At 41.2% G+C, this 22,991-nt stretch overlaps 1 protein-coding gene across 3 annotated transcripts in view; it reads left to right on the forward strand.

The window, feature by feature from the left end:
* Tgfbr2 (transforming growth factor beta receptor 2) overlaps positions 1–22,991 on the forward strand; it is a 90,519-nt gene that overhangs the window by 22,820 nt on the left and 44,708 nt on the right. For all 3 annotated transcript variants that reach the window (XR_007211272.1, XM_048348603.1, XM_048348604.1), the window contains exon 2: positions 18,797–18,965. Coding sequence is in view for 2 of the 3 variants with exons in the window: in XM_048348603.1 (XP_048204560.1) it covers positions 18,797–18,965 (169 nt within the window). In the remaining variant the exon portion in view is untranslated. The remainder of the gene's footprint in view (positions 1–18,796; positions 18,966–22,991) is intronic.

The following is a 22,991-nucleotide window of genomic DNA, read 5'->3' on the forward strand; positions in this document are numbered from 1 at the left end:
ATCTTCAAGGAGCAAACCTGCTTTAGAATGAACACTTTTAAGTGGGCTTTGCTTCCCTCAACCTAGACAACCTAGACAACCTTGTCAGCCTAGACAAACAGAAATGCTTCCCCAGTGAAGAACTCCTCCGCCACTGTGGGCCTCCTCTCCGCAGTGTGGTAAAAACTCACCTTTCTCTGACATGCTGTGACTGAAACTCTCAAAAACCTCGAAGAAAATTAAAAAGCCAATGTTTTCTCTAAAATATGAATTTTCTTGCATTATGCTTTGGTGGGCTTTGACTGGAAATTTGATCCCTGTGCCTCAGTTCTGAATTATGTTTCAGTATTGAAATGGGGCTTAGTAAGAATTATTTGATACATCATGACTCAGGCAAGCTTGAATTTTTTTCTTTAATCTTTTATCTCAAGCCCAGGGATTTGCATTTGAGAGGCTGTGCCAGCTGACTTGAGCCCTTGCAGGTTCCAACTTGTTACAAACCTAACTTAGTCCATTTGTCTCACTTTTAGGACTTTCTGGTACTGCCACTCAGAGCCTGTGGGTTTACCATGGACCTTGTCCTTGCCTGTAGTTCTCTTCTGTTTCTGCTTCATCAGTGATACAGTACTTAAAGCGCTTAAGGATTTTAATTAGAAATGGTTTCCAAGCCAGGAGAGAGGCCCGCCTTGGTGGGATCACTTCTGTATCTTTCCAGCTCCCAGCTCCCTAGGGGAAGCTCTCTGGTCCTTTTGGATTTATTTCCTTTTTTTTTTTTTTTTTTTTTTTTTGTTCTGTTATTGGCCTTGAACTCAGGGCCTAGGCAACATCCCAGAACTCTTTGCTTTTGCTCAAGGCTAGCACTCTATCACTTTGAGCCACTGCCCCATTTCTGATTTTTTTGTTTGTTTGAGTGACTAATTGGAGATAAGAGTTTCAAAGGGATTTTTTTTTTCTGCCCTAGCTGGCTTCAAACCACAATCCTCAGATTTCAGCCACAAGAGTAGATAGGATTACAGGTATGAGCCACTGGTGCCTTGCTTGGATTTCTTTAGATTATTAGTGTCTTATCGAACTTTCTTTGATGATGAAAATATTTTATGAGTGGTGCTTGGCCATAGCACTTGAGAATAGCTAGTGAGATGGCTGGGCATTGGTAGCTCATACCTATAATCCTTGATACTCAGGAAACTGAGATCTGAGAATTGCTGTTCAAAGCCAGCCCAGGCAGGGAAATCTATGAGACTCATCTCCAATAATTAACCAGCAAAAGGTGGAAGTGGAGCCCAAGTGGTAGATCACCAGTTTTGTGCAAAAATGCTATGGGGGGGGCTGGGAATGTGGCTTAGTAGTAGAGTGTTTGTCTAGCATGCATGAGGCCCTGGGTTCAATTCCTCAGCAACACTTGAACAGAAAAAGCCAGAAGTGGTGCTGTAGCTCAAGAGGTAGAGTGCTAGTCTTAAGCAAAAAGAAGCCAGGGACAGTGCTCAGGCCCTGAGTTCAAGCCCCAGGACTGGCAAAAAAAAAAAATGCCCAGACCCTAAGTTCAAGCTTCAATTCTGGCACATGTGCACATATGTGTGTGCATGGGCACACACACATATACACAGAGAAGAAAGGAAGAAATAAGAGAGTGAGAGAAAGAAAGGAGGGGGGAGGGAGGGAGAGGGAGGGAGGATGGTAGGCAGGCAGGTAGGCAGGAAGGAAGGAAGGAAGGAAGGAAGGAAGGAAGGAAGGAAGGAAGGAAGGAAGGAAGGAAAGAAGGAAGGAAGGAAGGAAGGAAGGAAGAAATGACTAGTAAGACTTAATGCAACATAGTCTAAGTTGAGCTGTGAAGATACCTGTGTGCTCGTGGTTATTGTGCAGCTGTGGATTGTGCCTCAGACTTGAGGACAGTATGTCTTGGAGGAAGAATTGCTCTTCACATCTCCATGGCCTTCCATCTTTATGATCAGATCCTCCCAGGAAAGAAATACTCCTTGACTTCCAAACTGGTGTCCTTTTACTACTAATCTGGATTATGTTAACCTTGAGCATTTTATTTTGAAAAATGTTTACACCCTTGTTCCTGGATTTGACATGTCTCCTCTCCACCCTCATTGCCCCATTTCCTCTGTGACTATATTCTTATTCCTTTTCCAGCAACCAAAAATGTACATTCAATTTTTCTTGGATATAAATAAGCTGACTTTGTCAGAGGAGTAAAAAGATATTTCTGAAACTTATGGATGAGGTATGGAACTTAGTTTCAGAGGACTTAAGGAAACAGAAATCGATCAGCAAGTGTTTCTCAAGAGACAGTCAGTGTCCACAGCCAGTCGTGGAGTTCCTGCAGTATCACCCAGAACTAACTTGAATTAAGTCCCCTTGTGCACATTTACAAACAGGATTCTAGCAGCACGTCAGTGGATAAGCATGGAGTGAGAAGCAGAGAGCAGTACTGGGTGTTTGTGACTTTGGAAAGGGTTATCAAGAACGATGTTATGGTAAGATATATTTGAGAAGGTAGAATCAAGTCTTGTGCCCTACAGCCAGAGCATGGCCAGCATCCCTTCCTTTCCTCATGTTCTCCCATGGCTTCTCTCATCTTTGTTTCTTTTTTCATTTATTTTGTTTTTATTTTCTTTTTTCCTTCCTTCCTCCCTCCCTTCCTTTCTTTCTCTCTTTTTTCCTTCCCCTCCCTTCTTTCTTTCTTGCTTGTGATGATACTAGGGCTTAAACTCAGGGCCTCAGTGGTATCCCTGAGTTTTTTCACCACAGACTGGACCTCTCCCTCAGCTCCACTTTTGGCCTTTTTGTGGTTAATTGAAGTAAGAATCTCATAGAGTTTCCTACAAGGGCTGGCTTCTAACCACAGTCCTCAGATCTCAGCCTCCTGAGTAGCTTTACAGATTACAGATATGAGCCATGAGCCCCTGGCTTTGCTACTTTTTCTAAGAATTGAATGTGTAGTATTTTTACATTGCATTCCACAATACTGTGGAATAGTTACTTGGAGCATTCTGCACATTTCAGCTTTCCAGCATGAGGAGGCAGCTTAACAAGTAAGAGTATTTGAGTGGGAGAAAATTTAAGATTCCAAAGTAAGTCAGGCAGCAGAAATGGCATAAAAGTTCATCTTAAGAAGTACAAAACATCCAGGTGCCAAGTGGCTGGGGCCTGTAATTCTAGCTGCTTAGGAGGTTGAGATCAGAGGTCCCATTTACCAAATTAACCTGGGCAGGAAAGTCCATGAGATAAAAAGCAGGAAGTAGAGGTGTGGCTCAAGTGGTAAACCAGCCATGTGAGAAAAATCTAAGGGATCATAACCCAGCCCCTAGCTTGAAATCTTCTGTACATGGGGGGAAAGTGCAAAAGTATTCAAGACATTTCAAAGTTTGGGTCCCTTACTATACCATAATTTCTGGTACTAAATTATATTTCAGCACCCACATGTGAAAGAGTGATATATGGGAAAAGTTCTCTTTAAAGACTGTATGTGGTTCTTAATCAGTTTTCACATTTAGATTGCCCCTAGAGTCTATGTGTATTCCTTCACTGTCTACCGATCATCAAATAATATCAGGATGTAACTACTATTCTTTGTTCTCATCAACTGTGATGGTTTGAAATGTTACCCCCAAAATTCCTATAGAAACTTAATCTCCATTTTGTGAGTATTAAGAGGTGGAACCTTTTAGGAATTAAGTAAAACGAGAGGAGGTTGGACTCCTAAAAATGGGTTAAAGTTGAACAGTTTTAGCCCTTGTGTTCTTTGCTTTCTTTAATGTGAGGATATAGCCCTACCTGGAAGCAAGGAAACAGGTCTCTAAATCAGTGAATATCACAGCCTTGGTCTGGAACTTCCCACTTTCATAATTATAAGACATTGAAATTCTGTTCTTTATAAATTTCTCAGTCTCTGGTAATTTCTTACTGCCTCAGAAATGGCTTAAGGTTGGAATTGCAGGGGGAGGAGGGGAGTTGATTTCCTTTTACTCACTGGAGGCTTGCATTCTAAAATTGCAGCTGCTTACTTTATGAGAGACCTTTATGTTGTTTCCTGCAAATCACATTTAGGTCCTGACAGCAATGAGTAATGCCCAGGAAAGGCAAGGGCCAACCTCACCCATTTTCTCATCCAGCTGCTCTGTGAGAAAACAAGCAAAATTGCCCTCCTTTACGGGCAGATTCTCAGATTTCATTTCAAGTTTCCTGCCCTTTGTTGTCCTTTCTTGAAGCCTGAACAATGCACAAGATTTGGTTCGTTTTATTTCACTTCCTCTACTTGAAAAACATGAAGTATGTGTGTATGGGAGGAGGGGATGGGTGGGTGTTATCTTAGAACCAAAAAAGTGAAACTGAATTATGTGCCTTTCTATCTTATGCCAACTGCTACTAATCAAATAGAAATTCCCCCCAAATCTGTTCACCCTCAGACATAATCAGGCACTGATCATACAGGATTGCTTTTTACATAATTGTAACTCTTTGTATTATTAGTTCTTTTTCTTCCAAGCTGAGTTCAGAGAGATTAAACTGGGAGCAGACACACACACACACACACACACACACACACACACACACATACACACATTTCTCATACTGAAGGTGAATTCTTATAGTAAATAACTGCTCTAAACCAGAACTTCCTCCACAACCCCCTTAAAATTAGAGGAAATGCCTACAAAGTCTGTATGGAAAGTGGCCTTTTGTCACTTGACATAATTTTCCTTCCTCAGACCTTGTGATATGCAAATTATAGCACATATTTGTTCTTGAAATCCTGTTCAGCTGCAGTGGTCAGGTTTAAATGTATCTATAGTATGGGGGTATGGGTAGGGGATAGTACTTACACAGCAAGGGAGAGGTTGGAGAGTGGGTTCCTTGAATTATATGTGTTTGATGATCTTGAAATTCTTTGTTTCTTCCTTTCTTCCTTCCTTCCTTTCCTTTCTTTCTTCCTTCCTTCCTTCCTTCCTTCCTTCCTTTCTTTCTTTCTTTCTCTTTCTCTTTTTCTCTTTTGTTTGTTTTATGTGTGTGTGTGTGTGTGTGTGTGTGTGTGTGTCTGTGTGTCTGTGTGTGTGTGCTTGTTATGGGGCTTGAACTCAGGGCCTTATACTCATGCTTAGCTTTTTACCCAAGGCTGGTGCTCTATCACTTAAGCCTCAGCTCCACTTCTGGCTTTTTATTGGTTAAAGAGAATTAAGAGTTTTGTGGACTTTTCTATCTGGGGTAGCTTCAAACTGGGATCCTCAGATCAAAACCTCCTGAGTAGGTAGGATTACAGGAGTGAGCCACCAGTTCCTGGCCTCAGAAACAATTTTTTTTTTTTATTTATAGACTAAATCAAGTACTTCATTCTATTTAACCAGGATTAATGTTCAAACTAGACATACTTGGTTTTTTTCATCTTTCTTGAATTTTTGGAGTTGAATTGCAAATATGTTTTTTCAAACTGAAAGACACTTAAAAACCTTCATGTTCAGCATACATGTTCAGACAAGTCAGAGAGAAGAGGCAGAGAAAGTAGCCAGGTAATTGCACCGAAGCACAAAGCCAGCTCATGACTAGCTCAGAGCCTTCTCTGATACAGTCTGCTTTTATTTCCAGCTTTTAGAATTCTCCTGAAGAAATTATATAGCAAGATAATGCAATGAATTTTTCTTTTTGATCTCAGATACATGCCAATGCTTTTATTTTATTAATTTCCGGTATTATCTTCAAATAATTGTGCTGCGGGGTTTCAATTTAACATGCCCCTTTATGTATACAATGTATCTCGATTAGTGACCTATTCCATCATTCTCTCTTCCATTCCATCTACCATATTTCCTTCCACCTGTCTTCTCAAGTTTTCTAGTTCCATTTTCACATATGTACATTGAGTATTCTTGACTATGTTTGCCTACCATTCCCCTCCCTGTTTATCCACTCCTTTCTTGTAGCCCTACCTCCAACCCCAGCAAGACACATTTCAGCTTCCTAATATTCATTTTGTTAAACCATGTGACTAATTTTTACTTGAGGAAGTAAATTTCAAGAAGAGATTAAGATACATTGTTTTTGTATATCTGCATGCATAAACATTTCTTATCTGGATATTTAAACATTTAATATACTTGTCATACTCCTTCCTAGTTCTCTTTTTAGTTGTGAATCAAAGTATACCAATTTTATTGCCTTAAGAAAGAAAGCCAACCCAGATGTGTGTGGCTCACACCTGTGATGCTAGCTACTCAGGAGGCTCCAGTTTATTGAGGTTCATAGCCAGCCTGGGAAGTCAATCTGAGAGACTCACATCTCCAATTAACCAGCAAAAAAATGGAAGTGGAGGTTTGGCTCAAATGGTTGAGCACCATCCTTAAGTGGAAAAGGTAAGAGACCATGCCCAGGCCCTAAGTTCAAGCCCCAGTACAGACACAAAGAAAAAAGAAGTATGTGACTCTTTCCTGACTTGAAATGTGATTGTCCACATTAAGGAGTTAAGTGCACATTAGAAGATATACATGTTGGAGAGTTGAATCGTGACAGACTATGTTTCACCTAAAACACCTTTAGGACTACTGTCAACATATTGTCTAATATCGACATTGCATTTAAAGCCCTAGGTGAATTTTCTTGGGTGCAGCCACGTGGCTACTGTATATGTTCTTGATACATTGTATATTGTATATATGTCTACCTGACCTAGAGAAGGGAAAGAAAAACAGGGCGTAAGATATCACAAGAAATGTACACACTCCCCTACTATGTAACTGTACCCTTTTTGCACAACACCCTGTCCAAAAAATTTGTGTTCAATTAATAAATAAATTAAATTTAAATAAATAAATAAATAAAACACCTTTAGGTTTACTATGTATGCCCTTATTTACCTTCAAGCACATAAGTATCAGGAGAAACAGTTTTCTACCTTCTTTCTCACCAGACTTAAAGGAAGACTTCACAGAGCAAATCCATTTCCTGTTTGCTTACACCAGATAATCTTGTTGGTAAAAGATGGTTTGAGCTGCCTTGTAATGCTCTAAACTTCATACATTGTATTCTCATTCATTCTCTTGCCTCTGTAAGACTGTGCTACTTACCCTGTTTGTTTTGACCATTACCCAAAGAATTTCTCATTTATCTTTATTATCAATAATCTCTGCATTGTAATTCTTAGTGCTATTAAGTCTCATTAAAGTCATGTTACTTGAGGGAGAATTGGTTTCTCAGTTGCTGCGACTTTACATAAAGAAGAAACTTTAAAGCTCTTGTCTGCAGAGAAAACAAAACTTATGAAAGTGTATGAAATAGTGCCCCCATTGAATCCATATGGCTAATGTTTTAACTGACTTTCCAACATTTACATTCTGATTCTTGTTTATGTCTGTCTCAATGGATGGGACTTGGCCAGGCAGATGAATTGTTAAAAATCAGCCTTATTACTTGGTGCTTCTGGTTCATGCCTGCAGTCCTAGCTACTCAGGAGGCTGAGATCTGAGTATGGTGGTTCACAGCCTGCCCAAAACCAGCCTAGGCAAAATAATCCATGTGACTCTTATCTCCAATTAGCCATCAAAAAGCTAGAAGTAGAAGTAGGGCTCAAGTGGTAGAGCACTAGCCTTGTAGGGAGGGGGCAAGTGAGAACTTGAGCTTAAGCCCCAATACAGGCATACACATTACCCCTTCCGATCTTAAAGGACAGACAACTTTTCCATTTAAGTACTGCATTGGATGGATCCCTTTGATATGTGGGTAGTCCTTCTTTTACCTCTTGGTTTACTAACTAAATGTGTGTGTGTGTGTGTGTGTGTGTGTGTGTGTGTATACATATATATGTATAGAGAGAGAGAGAGAGAGAGAGAGAGAGAGAGAGTTTTAGATACCTTCCTGACTTAGTGAAGTATTAAACTCCATCCATTCATCCATCCATTTATCCATTCATTCAAAATTATAGTACTGAGTTCAGACTGGATTTCTTAGAGTGGTCTATAGGTGGTTTATTTACCTGCCCTGGACCTTCAAGCTTTTCAAACAGGCATCAGGTAGAATCCTTGGCTTCAGGATAAGGTGGGCACAATCTGGGCTGTTCTGGAGGTTTTGTTTCTGCTGGAAGGTATCCTTGACTTCTCCACTCCTGGCCATTGTCATTCTAATTTTGGCCCAAGCAAATCCAATTAACAATATACTGTCTAGTCTGATCATAATCAAGTGTTTCAGTGTTTGTTGATACTGCTTCCTTCAGAGATCTCAACCTGCCGAAGTATTTGATAATTTAGTCAAAGTGTTTCTAGATGTTCTCTGTTCTACCCAGTCCCTCCTGATCCAGACTGTACTTTCAGACCAAAGCACCTATAATCTCTTCCTTTCTTACCTCAGAACTACCTATCTCTTCCAGCAAACCAAGTTCTGTCCCAACTCTCTCCATTTTTTACTTCATGTTGCTATTTTGAGAAAGTAATTGATGTTTGTTAGGTTGCATTGGTTAATATTGCCTCATTAAAGACCAGGAAAACACCTGCTGTTTGTTTTTAGTTTTTTGCTGTGTGGATCCTTAATTGTGGAAGGCAGTTTCAGAGTGAGAGAACATGTATCTTTTCTTACTAGATTTCTGACTAGAATTATTTTCCCACAATTCTAAAGATACTTTGAATATTGATTATGTCGTCTTTAAAAAAAAATCATATTGTCTTAAGGACAGTATCCAAGCATCAGTTGCTTACATATATATCCATACAGTTACAAATCGGCTAGACAGAAAAGACCACATGAATGTATCTCCAAAATAACCAGCAAAAATCAGTGCTCAAGATTTAGAATGCCAGCCAAGTAAGCAAGCTGAGCACATGAGGGCCTGAGTTTGATCTCCTAGTATTTTTTTTAAAATGAAGAAAGTACAGTATTTGTAGTAGTTTTGCAAAAACATAACATGAAGAAATTGATGCCTTTGGGCTGCTTATCTGTTTCCTGCTCACACTACACTCCATTTCTCCTATCAGCTGAGGAGAGGGTATCCCCACTGCTGATCTCATGCCCCAATAATACCGCCACTCTAGTGAAAGCCACATGTATCTGCCATGACAGTCTCTTCCTGGCATTAGTTTATTTTAATTAAAACAGTTTGAAGTACACAAAATTCAAAACTAACAAAAAGGCATCTCGAGTTCATCCAGTTTCCTTTTCTAGAGCCAAATAATGTTTGATTTCTACATGCTTGTACCTACTCCCAGAGATAATGCACATATGTAATAAAACATACCTTCATATGTATAAGAATATATGCATTATGTATTATATATTCTTTTAGGGTGATGTTGCCAGTATTGAGGCTAGAACTCAGGTCCTATGTGTTGTCCCTTAGCGCTTCCATTCAAAACTGGCATCCTACTTCTAGCTTTTGGTAGTAAATTAGAGAAAACAATCTCAGGGATTTTACTGTCCATGCTGGCTTCAAACTATGATCCTCAAATCTCAGCCTTGTTAGTAGCTAAAATTATAGGCATGAGCCATGGGCACCTGGCTACATTTAATAAGCAGCAGAAAACTGATTGTGGAATGCCCAACAGGATTCCAGAAATGACTTCCTCAAGAGAAGCTGTGACCTTTAGACAGCTGGGAAACATTCCACAGGGAGGAGCTGGGACACAAAAATTCCAAACACAGTCACCTTTGCTCCTGAGCTACTGTTGAGTCTGCCTCAGGGCTACATTTCCTGGAAGCTTGAGGACCTCAGAGTGGTTAGTGATGTTTACAAAGGACAGCCTCCTAAAAGAAAGAGGAAGGTGACAAAGTGGAAGAGCACATCCCTGGGAACTGGCCAGGAAGCCTTCTGTTGCAGGTGTTCACTTTGTACTTGGATATGTACCTTTCTTCTTGAATGCTATAACCTGGACATTGGCGAGTGACAGAGGTGGAGTGACCTCTCACTTTCGGACCACTTCATTGTGATCTCTGGATGCACCTCTCGTAGTTTACCACTCCTGTGCTGATAAGCAGTTAGGTGTGGGCAGGCCAGTACCTTTCCCAGTACCATTGAAATGAATTTCTCAGTGAATGGCTGATCATCATAGGAGTGAAAGTACCTTGTGAAAGGCCATTTACATTTGTATTTTTGATAGATATCATTGACAGAAACTTCTAAGAAGTTCTATCATTCAATTACTTTGTCCCAGTGTCTGTGTCTTGGCCAATACACTGTTATCTGACTGGTTAATCTTTTCTGCTATGAGGTAGGTGAGGTATACTACACATTGTGTGTGTGTGTGTGTGTGTGTGTGTTTGTGTGTGTGTGTGTGTGTGTGTGTGTGTGTGTTCTAGTACTTTAGCTTTTCCACTCAAGGCTGGTGCTCTATCACTTGAGCTACAGCTCTACTCCAGCTTTTTAGTGGTTAATTAGAGGTAAGAATATTAAGGACTTTTCTTCCCTGGGCTGGTTTCTAACAGGGACTTTCAGCTTGCTGAATAGCTAGGATTACAGACTCGAGCTACAGGCACCTAGGCACACTATGCATTTTTTTTTTTTTGGTCAGTTCTGGGGCTTGAACTTAGGCTTGAGCATTGTCCTTGAGCTTCTATTTTGCTCAAGGCTAGCACTCTACCACATAAGCCACAGCACCACTTCTGACTTTTTCTGTATATATGGTGCTGAGGAATCGAACCCAAGGCTTCCTGCATGCTAGGCAAGTGCTCTACTGCTGAGCCACATTCCCAGCCACACTATGCATTTTTAACTTCCACAGTATGAAGGTAAAATGTTTTGGTTTCAAAGTCCTTCTTCTCTGGTGACAAGGATAGGAACTGGAATTCAAAGCAACCTTTTTTTTCTTCTTGGAACAACCCTGAAGAGCACCTAGGGAAAATGCTCTTCATTTCTAGTGAGCACCAATTGTTGTAGCATTTGTTGAACACTGAAGTATTTATCAAGTAGGAATTAGAAAGCAGTTGCATTTTGAAGAGCACTAATTATGTCATCTACAAAATCAATGGCAGGAGACAGAGAACAGATGCCTTCAAGCCTTTTATTTCTTTTTTTTTTTTTTTGGCCAGTCCTGGGCCTTGGACTCAGGGCCTGAGCACTGTCCCTGGCTTCCTTTTGCTCAAGGCTAGCACTCTGCCACTTGATCCACAGTGCCCCTTCTGGCCGTTTTCTGTATATGTGGTGCTGGGGAATCGAACCCAGGGCCTCATGTATACGAGGCAAGCTCTCTTGCCACTAGGCCATATCCGCAGCCCCCAAGCCTTTTATTTCTGTTTCTTTCCCTCTAACACACCCAGATGTCCCTGTGAGCTTGTGCATAGTTAGTTCTCTAGTGAAACTCAAAGACAACATGGGACTCACTACCCCTGGAAGGAAAGCCCACCTCTCCCATGTCAAGATACAGGAGTTAGAGCCAAACACAAGAAGTGACAGTGATCAAGATGCATTGTACACATAAACTGACATGTTGAATTGAAACTACTTTGTACAACTACTTAAATTTTTTTAAAAAGTGGGAGGCGGGATGAGGGAGGAGGTAACAAGTTGGATAAGAAATGTACTCACTGCCTTAGGTATGAAACTGTAACCCCTTTGTACATCATTTTGACAATAAAGTAATGAAAAAAAAAGTACTGCAAGCTAAGTGATAGTGGCTCATGATTGTAATCCTAGCTATTTTGGAGGCTGAGACCTGGAGGATGTTGGTTCAAAGCCAAACTGGGCAGGAAAGTCTGCAAAACTCCAGCTCCAATTACTCAGCAGAATGCCAGAGGGGAGGTATGGCTCAGGTGGTCGGGCACTATCCCTGACCAAGAAAGCCCAGTGTGAGGTAGAGGCCATGTATTCAATCCATGGTTGAAGCCCCAGTGCCAGCAACCCGCAACCCCCCTCCCCCCACATAAACACACACACTCACACAAATACTGCATAGTATTTCAAATTTCAAGTCTGCAGTAGATGTTCAGAAAAGAGAAATATTCCTAGAGTGTTTCTGCCTTTTTCGTACTCAAGAAATATCTAGTGTTTGATTGCTTGGAATAGTTTGCCAAAGTGTTTGATTCAACTGAAACTGTCTTTTCTTCACGACAAGTTCTTCCATATATCTTGACTTGCTTTTCTGTTCTGACTAGGAGCACATATGTGGCAGACCAATGGACTTTTCCCACACGGTCCCTAGGACTACAATGACTGTTGCCAGCATCACAGACCATAACGGCTGTCTGCCAGATGGTTGCTTCAGTGTCTGACTGTGAAATGCCAGCTGCAATTAAAACCCTTCTTTCAGAGAACAAGGCTTTCAATACAGGCCCATATGGTAACTGAATGTCTGAGTCTGTGATCATTTAAAAGGCCAGGCTCAAGAGAAAAGCACATGGAAAGAACTAGAAAGTGAGATACGCATGGAAAAAGGTGATGAATAGTTATTAAATTGGGCTAGTTTCAGAATTAGTGAAGAAAGGGAGCAATCCCACTTCGTAGCTGAATGGGAACTATGGGTATACTTGGCTAGACTGTGGTACTCAGCTCTTTAACCAGTCTGGGTACTACCGTGAGGAGATTCAGTAGGTAGGGTTACCACCATAATCAACTGGCACTAAGAAAAAAGAAAGTGTGTGTGTGTGTGTATGTGTGTGTGTGCGCTAGCATTGGGGCTTGAACTCAGGGTCTGGGTCTTGTCCTTTAGCTTTTCTGTTTAAAGCTAGTGCTCTACCACTTGAGCCACAGCTTCACCTCTGGATTTTTGGTTGTTGATAGTACTAAGAGTCTCATATCTCACAGACTTTCCTGTCTGGGCTGGCTTTTAATTGGGATCCTCAGATCTCAGCCTCCTAACTCAATTTTAGAAGTGAGCCATCAGCACCTAACTTAAGTAAAAGAAGTTGTTTCACCAATGTGAGTTAACTGGATGCCATAAAAGCAAAAGATGAGGTTTCTTGGGGGTAGAATGCTGCCTCAAATCCTCAGCATAAATTCCTCCATGAGTTTTCTACCTTCTGAACTGCTCTATAGACATCAGAGTTGCCATCTATCAAAGACCTGTGAGCTGCACACTACCCTCTACCTGCAGGTTAAAAATATTTCCAAGATTCAGATGCAAGTGGCTTATGCCTATAATCCTAGCTACTCACAAAGTTGAGGTCTGAGGGTCTCTATTCCAAGACAGTGATCAGAAATTGGCCCTAGGCTGCCTTAAAGCGGCAGCTGCTGAAACAAATAGCTAAAACTAGCTCTCTTCTTTCTTCTAAAACAAACAGTACCCCTCTCCAAATAAACTGCTTGTGATATCCTGAGTTCCCACACCTGAGGTTAACTGACCGAGAGACCATCGATTTTACAAGATTCTGGTCACATCTGCTGTAGACTCTTCCTCTGAAAGATCCCAACCTGTGGCCCAAGATAAAATTTTCCCATGGGAGACACAAAAAAGTGAGAGCGTGTCATTGTCTCTTCAGACTGACGCTAAGACTCTGACATCTCTCTCAGGCTTTTACCCCTGAAATAAAAGTCTATTGGTCTGTTGAGTTCACTTTCCGCCCTTTCTCTCTTCTGATACCCTCATGAGTCAATTTCCTTATAGACAGCAGTAGCGGGAAAGTGAGTGAGACTTGAATATCCAATTAGTGATGGCAGAAAGCTGGAAATGGAGCTGTGGCTCAAGTGGTAGAGCAGTAGCCTTGATTGAAGAAGCTTAGAGTCAGCACGGAGACCCTGAGTTCAAGCCTCAGGACCAACACCAGTATCTGTCTGTATCTGTCTATCTATCTATCTATCTATCTATCTATCTATCTATCTATCTATCTATCTATCTCTATTATCTATTTTTCGGTCTGACTGTCTCCCCAAGGGATTTGTGTGCACCTTCATATTTGAGAAGCAAAGTTCTAAGGTCTAGTGAGTTCTGCTCACCAGTTGTTGCTTTGTAGGCTTGTGTGTTTGTGTGTGTGTGCTGGTACTGAGGCTTGAACTCAGGGCCTAGGTGCTGTTTCCTTAGCTTCTTTGCTTAAGTCCGACACTCTACCACTTGAGCCACAGCTCCACTTCTGGCTTTTTGGTGCTTAATTGGAGATAAGCATTTCATTCACTTGTTTGCCTGGACTGCCTCGAACCTCCAGTCTCAGATCTCAGCCTCTTGCTTGGCTAGGTTAAAGGCCTGAGTCACTTGAGCCTGGCTAAACCATACTCTTTGGGATGCTACACTTAACTCTATCAATTTCAGTGGTCCCTGCTGTGAAATACATGGCTTTAAGCAAGACATCCACAAGCATTTGTGGAATAAAATTTTAAATCACCCCCTCCAAAGCAAGATAGAAAGCAATAATAGATACATTAATTTGAACACAAATACATTTCTGGTACAGTATTTAGCATAATTTGGAAATTGTGAGGTTTTTTACCAAAGGATTCAGCTAATAGTAAACACCATTTCAAAGACAGAGACTACAGAAGTTACATTCAAAATTTCTAATATGTATCTAGAATAGTCTAAACCTTCTAGGGCCACTTACTTCTGAAAATAAAAAAAAAAGAATGACACAAATAAATATACCCAAGCACTTACTAAATTCATATTCACAAGACCTGGAATCTTTCGCTCTAGGTAATAAATTTGGGGAAAATGTGAGATGAAATAAGGAAGGCAGTATAACCCAGGGGAAAGGTTTTGATATTACTCATGGTCTTGTTGGAAGAGCAGTGAGTAGTGAGATGTGAGAGGTCATATGATACTGTCAAATGATGAGAGGAGCTTCCCACATTCTAGAAGATGTGTGTGTGTAGTATACATCATATATTACATATAATACTTATTATATGTATGTTAAGTAGGTAGATAAATCTCTCATCATGCTCTCACTTGGTATTTTAGCTCTATCACTTGAGTCACACCTCCGCTTCTATTTTTTGGTTGGTTAATTGGAGTTAAGAGTCTTGGATTTCTCTGCCTGGACTGGCTTTGAGCTGTGATCCTTAGGTCTCATCCTCCTTGAATAGCTAGGATTACAGTCATGAGCCATGTGAAGTACCTGCATGTGAGAGATATTCTTACTGAAACCTCTTTTCGGAGAACTTCATGAAGAATTAACTTATCTGTTATGGGAGGAAAATGCTCAGGATTGTCAGCTGCTCACAGAAGATTTATAGTGATTAAGATATAGTACCTTTATGTTAGAATACTTAACTAAATATATTTAAAGTAATGTAACAATACTGACGGGAAGTGGTTTTGAATTGGGGCAAGGGTTTACTGGAGAGTGAAAAGGTTTTGTTGTGTTGTTGTTGTTGACTAACTTCCTTGATAGCTGTTTATCTGTGTGCATTCCCCTGGCTTCCCATTCTTTTGGCTTGTCACACATTATGTAAGGAGATGAAAGCTTTCACCAAACTAGGTAGCTGGCACCATTGGCTCTCACCTGTAATCCTACCTACTCAGGAGTTCAAGATTTGAGGATGGAGGCTCAAAGCCAGCTAAAAACAGGAAAGGCTCTGAGGCTTTTCTCTCCAATTACAACAAAAACAACAACAGCAAGGAGCCTGAAGTGCAGCAGTGGCTCAAGTGATAGAGTGCCAGCTTTGAGCAAAAAAAACCAAGGACAGCGTTGAGGGCCTGAGTTGAAGTCCTAGTATCCACACAAACAAAACAAAACAAAACAAAACTAGATTAGCTTTACCCTCTAAAGTCAATTACCTACCCCTCTATACCTGGCTGCACAAAGGCCCGTGGTACTTATTTTACATAAAGGAAAAGAAGTGTACTGGCTGAAAACAAAGCTGAGGAATTGATCCACATGGGGAGCAAGTGGGGATCCTCAGGGTTAGCAACCTTGTGGGGGGTCAACACTGCTTCATGTTGAATTTTACTGAAATTGTCCCATAGTTTTTGCTGTTACAAAGTGAGGTAAATGAGATCTTTGTGGCTGGTGTGTATGGGGTGGTAGGAAATACCTTAGGTAAAAAGTACATGGTAGATCTTCAATGGGTATAACTCCCAGTACAATGGCTGTCTCTTTTGTATGCCTATGCCTGTAGGTACAGTGTCACGATTGCCTGTTTACCTTTTCTCAAAAATTTTAGTTGAGAAATTTTGGGCCTCCTGGTCAAGCTACATGTCCAGGACTTCATGTGCACAGACTTCAGTGTAAAGAGCTCTGCCACTGCTTTCCCTGCCTCCCTCCCTCCATTTCTCCCTCCTCTTTTCCACCACCCCCCTCCCCGCCCCTTGCCTTCCTTTCTTTTCCTATCTTGTTGGGGATCCTCTCTTGCATCTTTTCTGTTGGTTGTGTTTCACAGGCAGCAGTCCTAAACCACTTATCCTTGTCAGCACATTCCCCAGACTCCTCTGCTTTCATTTCTACCTTGTCACCCCTGATCCTGTCACATCTCTCACACTCCTAGGCTTTTTCTAGAAAAGGATGGACCCTCCCAGGAAGGCTGCCTCTCCTTCCGGGTGCAAATGAGCTAATCCCATCTCTTTAGATGTGTTTTCACCAGGGAACTTCATCCAGCTGTGTTAAGAGGCTGCTCTCACCATCACATACTTGTATATGTATTGAGAGGGGTGTGTTATTTTGTTTTGCACTTGTTATGTTTATTTTTTCTTAACAACTAATTCTAGCTTAGGATTCTCAGCTTTGCTTGAACCTCAGAATCACCTGGGTATCTTCTGAAAATCATACACTCTGGGCCACTCTGCAGAATATTAAGTCAGAGGAGCTCAAAGTGGGACCCAGACTTCATTAGTTATTAAGCTCTCTAGGAACTGACCCCAGCCTGCCTTCAAATTCGATCAGTAGTAATATAGGCTAAAATCTTAAATGGCTGTATTTCATATTGAAGAAGTTTGATTTTATACTTAAAAACAATTACAAAGCTTTCAAATCAGCAAATAGATGTTTCTTCAGAATGTACTCTGTCAAAAATCAAATATAGAAAACGTGGTCTTATTTTCCTCTGTTTCTTTCTTTTTTTTTTTTTTTTGACAGTACCTTACAGAGGAATCTGGAGGGTTAAATCGGTTGTTTTACAAATGGATCCAAATATAAACCATTGTAGAAAAATATATACTCATTGTTATTTGAGTTCCAATTTAACACAAGGTGCCGAGATTCTGCTTGTATTTTTAGCTAAGCATAGAGTTCTTGGTCTGGGAGTCATTGAGAATTTCAAAATAGTTTGCTACCTAAAAATATATTTCCTGAAATGAACTTGAGGCCTGAATGGGATGAATGGGTTTATTTTTTTCTTCTGTATTTACCGTTACCACAAGAAAGCAAGGTTGAAATATGCATGTTTATATTTTTAGAGATCCAGGAAACAGGTGCTATGCCTGAGCAACAAAGAAGATTATGTATCATGCAGAGCCCTGATGGCAGATAGTTAAAATTTACAGGCAGCACGAGGCTGTGGAAGGGCATTCCCCCTTGCAGGCGGGAGTCTTTACTGTAAAGCACACATGGCTTTGCTGAGGCTCCTCCAAGGGGATGAAGGACTAGTACCTGGCCCAGTGCCACAGATGGTCAAATGTCTAATCTTTCTTAGGCTTTCAAAATGTGTGTTGAGTATGTTTGTGTATTGAATGCCTTGTAGCCTTGGATAAGTTTTCTTGGCTCTGCAAAATATGACTTTAATTTACTCCCTTCACCAACAGGCATGGGCCTCATTGAGGACAAATATGGGGCATGAGAGTTGCATTTTGCTTATTGCCTTTGGCATTCCTGTGCATAGTCTGCTTTCAGTATTGTATTGAGTGAACATAAATATTTCACTTATGATCATGCTCCTATCCGTCTAAGGGCAGAGGTTTTATATCCTGTCCTACTGGATATAAAGGGCCAAACATGAACTCCTTGTGATTATACCAGTGTGTATTCCTCTGGTCACTTACTCAATTAATATCTTGGGTAGCTTCCGTATGACCTGTATTGTTTTGGGCATAGGAGGTACAGTATATAAGCAATAAGTTTCATGAAACTTATATTTGGGTACATGAATGTAAAGGAGTCTGTGACCCACATGGTTTTACAGATGATTAAACAGAATCCTGTGGTAGTTTTACAATGAAGAGTGACATGTAGTCAGAGATCCTCCAGGGGCTTGAGGTGTAAAGTGGAAAGGATACTACTGGATGAAGTCAAAGAGGTGGCATCAGTCTTAGTTGGCCATCTGATCAGGGCCTTGACAGTCTTGTGTCTAAGACATACAGGGGGAGTGTTAATTAATGGCTTGTAGGCAGGGAGTCATGGGACCTGTCAATGGCCCAGAGGTTTTTTGATACTCTTCCAGATCCTAGTCATGAACAGTGGCAGTTGGTATGGCCTTGTAGCTCCTCCAAGAGTTGACCAAGAGATTTTCCCGCTTGCTTTTGCACTTTACCACTCTGCTGTAACCTCTCTGCCTATGTGGACAATGACGCTTGTCTGGTGCCCACATCCTCTGGGCCTCCTTCTATTTTAGGTTACCCTGCCTTGGTTTGTTTCTTTGTTTACCAGCTAAACTGTAATTTCTTTTACTCATTGTATTTGTGTATGTGTGCACACATGCATGTGCTTCTAGTATCCATTACTATGCAGTAGACTATTCTGTTTTTCCATTGATTGATGAGGTGATAAGATCTTTATTTATAGAAAGTGCTTTCTGGCAATCATGGACAAAAACAAGAAGCTACTGCTACTTACCATCCACTGTCCCCATACACAAGGCTTACAGTACAGGTGGCCTATGTGACAGAATTCTAATCGGATGTGAAAGAATTGTCTTACCTTTCTCCATGTTCCTTTGCATGGCCTCAAGTTCATGTGGAATTGCTAAATGGTTTCAGGAATCCATGTGTGGCTTCCGTAACATTTGGATAAGTGTTTACTGTATCTTTCTCTTCCCCCTCAGTTAATGATGACGTGATGGCCAGTGACGACAATGGTGAGGTCAAGATTTCACAGCTGTGTAAGTTTTGTGATGTGAGAACTTCCACCTGTGACAACCAGAAATCTTGCATGAGCAACTGCAGCATCACAGCCATCTGTGAGAATCCAAATGAAGTTTGTGTGGCCGTTTGGTAAGAGACTTTTTCTTTTTATCTTCCTTCATTTATTTATTTATTTATTTATTTATTTATTTATTTATTTATTTATTTATTTAGTAGTTTAGTTAGTGCTGTTCATGGAGCATAAACTTACAGCTTCACATTCTCACTTGGCTTTTTCACTCGAGGCTGGCACTCTACCATTTGAGCTACATCTCCATTTTTGGCTTTTTGCTGGTTACCTAGAGATAAGAGTCTCAAATTTTTCTATCCAGGCTGGCTTTAAATTGTGATCCACAGATCTCAATGCCCTGAGGAGCTAGGATTACATATGTGTGCCACCAGTGCCCAGTTCCTTATCTTACTTTCTATGTCACTCATTCTCATAGTGCATAATGTCAGTGTCTCCATAACCCCTAAGTGCAGGTATTCAGTCCACTTTGTTGTTAGTGGTATCTCCCTTTCAGTTATTGAGTGTTCCTATGGATAGTCAGATATACACACACACACACAGAAGTATATGACATGATCTTTAGTATTCATAGTACATCTAGAAGCCCTTCCTGTGTCAAAAGAATGATTTGCTCCCTGCTAGTAAGTTAAATGATCCTTTCTCAGCACCAGGAGCTTTGTTCTGCAGAAACAATTTTAGTTCTATGTTGTTGAAGGAGAAGATGTGCAAGTTTGGCTTTTGGGAAAGCAAAACACTTGCCCCAAATGGGAAAGCTAGTTAGAGAGGCAGAAAAAGAACCTGTTACTTAGTCAGACATCCAAGCTATATTCCTGGTATCCCTCTCTTGGATCAGGACCACATATATTCTTGGGTCTGATCTTCTGCTTTCTCTTCTTTCCTTCTCTCCAACTCACCCCCTTTCCACATGCAAGTACCTCAAATAATTCTTTATACCTACACAGTGGGTATTCATAAATCATTTGATTAATTCATGCCTGCGAATGAATAACATGTGCCAGCACTGGAGCTTGAACTCAGGGTCTTTCTCCCTAGCTTGACTTTTTTTGTTTAAGGCTGAAACTTTGCCACTTGAGCCATGGTTCCATTTCTAGCTTTTACTAGATGAATGGACATAAAAGTCTCAATGCATTTTCTGCCTAGGCTGGCTTTGAACTGAACTGTGATCCTCAAATATCAGCTTCCTGAGCAGGAAGATTGCAGGCATAAAACAGCAGTGCCTGATAAGAAACAACCTTGATCATTAAAAGAGTCCCAGTTTTGTAATAAAAATTTAAAAATTCATTAATGGAACTTAACATTTTTCAGGCTTATTCTGATATGAAATTACCACCATTTTAAGAAGTGTATATATTTCCTGGTTGGTTGGCAGGCAAGAATATAAGGCCAAATATGTCTCTCCCTTTCTTGAAAATGAATCTTTTGAGACTTTCTCCATTCCACAGATTTATCTTGATGATAGATCTAAGGACCTTGCAAATTCCCATGCATACCAGGTGCTGAACTGGTTTCCTAAGAATTAGAGGAATGTTAACAGCCAGGGCCAGTTGGGACAGCTTCATGCATGTCCCGCCACCTTCCACCCACATACCTACAACCTCATGCAGGTCCAGTTTGGGTCAGCGGTGTGAAAGAAGGATTATTTGAGGACACGGCCCACTGCAGTAGAAGGTTACAAGCATGGTATCTGAGGACTGGCTGCAGCAATTAGGAATGGTGTGAATTTAGTAAGAAGTGCATGATTCTCTTGAGAGAAACTGAAAAGCTCTTAGGGGAAAAATCTCATAAACTCACCCTGTGAGATTCTGAAGGGGAGAGGGAAGGTTTGCAACCTTTATCAGGGGACAGAGTTGTGCTGAGTGTAAGCTTCAACATTTGTACAATCCTGGTTTCACAATACCAGAAAGTTCTCCTCTTTGGCAGAGTCGAGTGAAATCCCAGAGGGGTTGGTTGGCCTACAGAGGAGAGGTGGTACGACCAGATCCTGGACTCCATGCTTCCTTCTAGGGCTATGTCATACAGGGCTCATCTCCCATTGGGCTGGGAGGACTGACTTCGGTTGCTTGGAGCAGCCCCCTTTAATTACGTTGTTTTCCTGGCCTTCAGTACAAATCCAAATGATTGGATGAGAATGATGTCTGTGGAACAGAATATGAGCATGTGGAGGAATCCAATGAGCTTGATTCTTGCTTGTCTCAATGAAGGCAAACCTCACTGTGAGTCAGGGTTGTAGATAATGGCACAGGGAATCAGTGTTTGGTGTCCTAACCTCCCTGATATCTATCAGGAATGAGACACCAGTCCCTGCTCCCTGGGAACAATGGCTACTTGAGGTACTATCCTTAATTCCCTTCAGGGTCTCCCTTCCCTGAGGGACTTCATCCTGGTAGGCTCTTGTGGGCAGCCTCCTTCCACAGCTGGTTGATGCAGGGGTACAAGTTGCTGCTGCTTCATTTAGGATAAATTTAAGGGTCATTCTGGCTTCAGAGCATCTGAGACATCCACATCCATTGCAACTGACCTGTATAGTAGTCTAACTAACTTCTCCCACTGCAGGTGCATCTTCAAATACCTCCTGCATGGACACTTAGAGCTCAGTGTCTGTTTCCAGATAACTCAAACTGCACAGGAGGCTTCTGTTTGGTTTTTTGTTTGTTTCCTTCTGGCACTGGGCTTGAACCCAGTGTCAGGGCTCTGTTCCTTAGCTTTTCTGATTAAGGCTGGCACTCTATAATTTGAGCCACAACTCCACCTCCAGATTTTGGATGCTTAATTGGACATGAAGTCTCACAGATTTTCCTGCCTGGGTTCATTTTGAACTTCAATCCTCAGATCTCAGCCTCCCAAGTAGCTATGATTCCAAGTGTGAGCCATCAGTGCCTGGCCAGAAGTCTATTTTTAAAAGAGCCAAGTGAGGCAAAAGAAAGGCTCCACCCTGGAATGTGTTCCAGTGCTCTGATTGGGTTTCATATTTTTTTCATTGGTGGATTGTTTGATTCATTCACTCATACAACTATTGTCAGTTGAGTGTCCAGTTCATGTGAAATGCTAATACTTTCTCTAAGGTGGGGAATATTTGGGATCCAGAATTAATCATACCATGGTGATTTTTCTTTCAGTGGAAATAGGCAATGTATCCTGTAGCTCAGAACAAAGAGAAATCTGGAGACATGTCACTGTATTATCCATTTGGCATGGGCAGAAGCTCTTTTACGCGAGATGGCAGTCCAGGACTTGTCCACGACTTGAGTAATATCATTTTTCCCCTTATAATTGAAGATCTCTGAGCAACTAGGATCAGGGAAGCAAGAGGCTCTGAACAAGCTGCTAGGTAGTTACAGATCAACTTAGTTTCCTGGCTCACTTTCCCACCCTTTGCCTCTAAGAGCTTCTCGGGGAGGAGCCACTATGTTTTTCTCTGGGAGAACAGAAGATTCAGCATGTTTTCACTTTATCACCCAAGCAAAAGTAAACTTTACACATGCTCACACTAGTAAAACTGTGTGTGTGAGGTGGGCAAGTGGGCAGGGCCATGACTTTGCAAAGAAACCCCAGTAACCTTGGGATTCAGGACACATATGGGTTCTTGATTTAGGCTTTCTCTTTTCCAAAGAATGAGACTCTGGGCTTTGTGCGTGCCTAGTACTAGTAAACGTTCTACCTCAGGCTGAGTAGATTGTGTGTGTGTGTGTGTGTGTGTGTGTGTGTGTGTGTGTGTGTGTGTGTGTGTGTCCCTAGGCAGGGGCACTATCCCTAAGCTTTGTCACTCAAGGCTAGAGCTCTACCACTTGAGCTACAGCTCCACTTCTGGCTTTATGGTGATTAATTGAAATATGAGTCTCTCAGATTAGTCTGCCTGAGCTAACTGTAAACAGCTTCAGGTTGGTAGGTTTTTAAATATGCATCATTTGTGAAGTGGTAGCTTCCTTAGAGAAAGATCTACTCATAGGAAGATCATTGCTTTTCCTATATTTATAGGGAACTATTTGGCAAAATAAATTAAGATCCGCTTGTGCTTGCCAGGGTTTTATTTCAAGAGCACTTGGGCTCTTTCATCAAAGGGCACATCACCTGTACTGGAGAAACCT

This window comes from Perognathus longimembris, chromosome 6 (assembly GCF_023159225.1).
Source record: "Perognathus longimembris pacificus isolate PPM17 chromosome 6, ASM2315922v1, whole genome shotgun sequence".
NCBI lineage: Eukaryota > Metazoa > Chordata > Mammalia > Rodentia > Heteromyidae > Perognathus > Perognathus longimembris.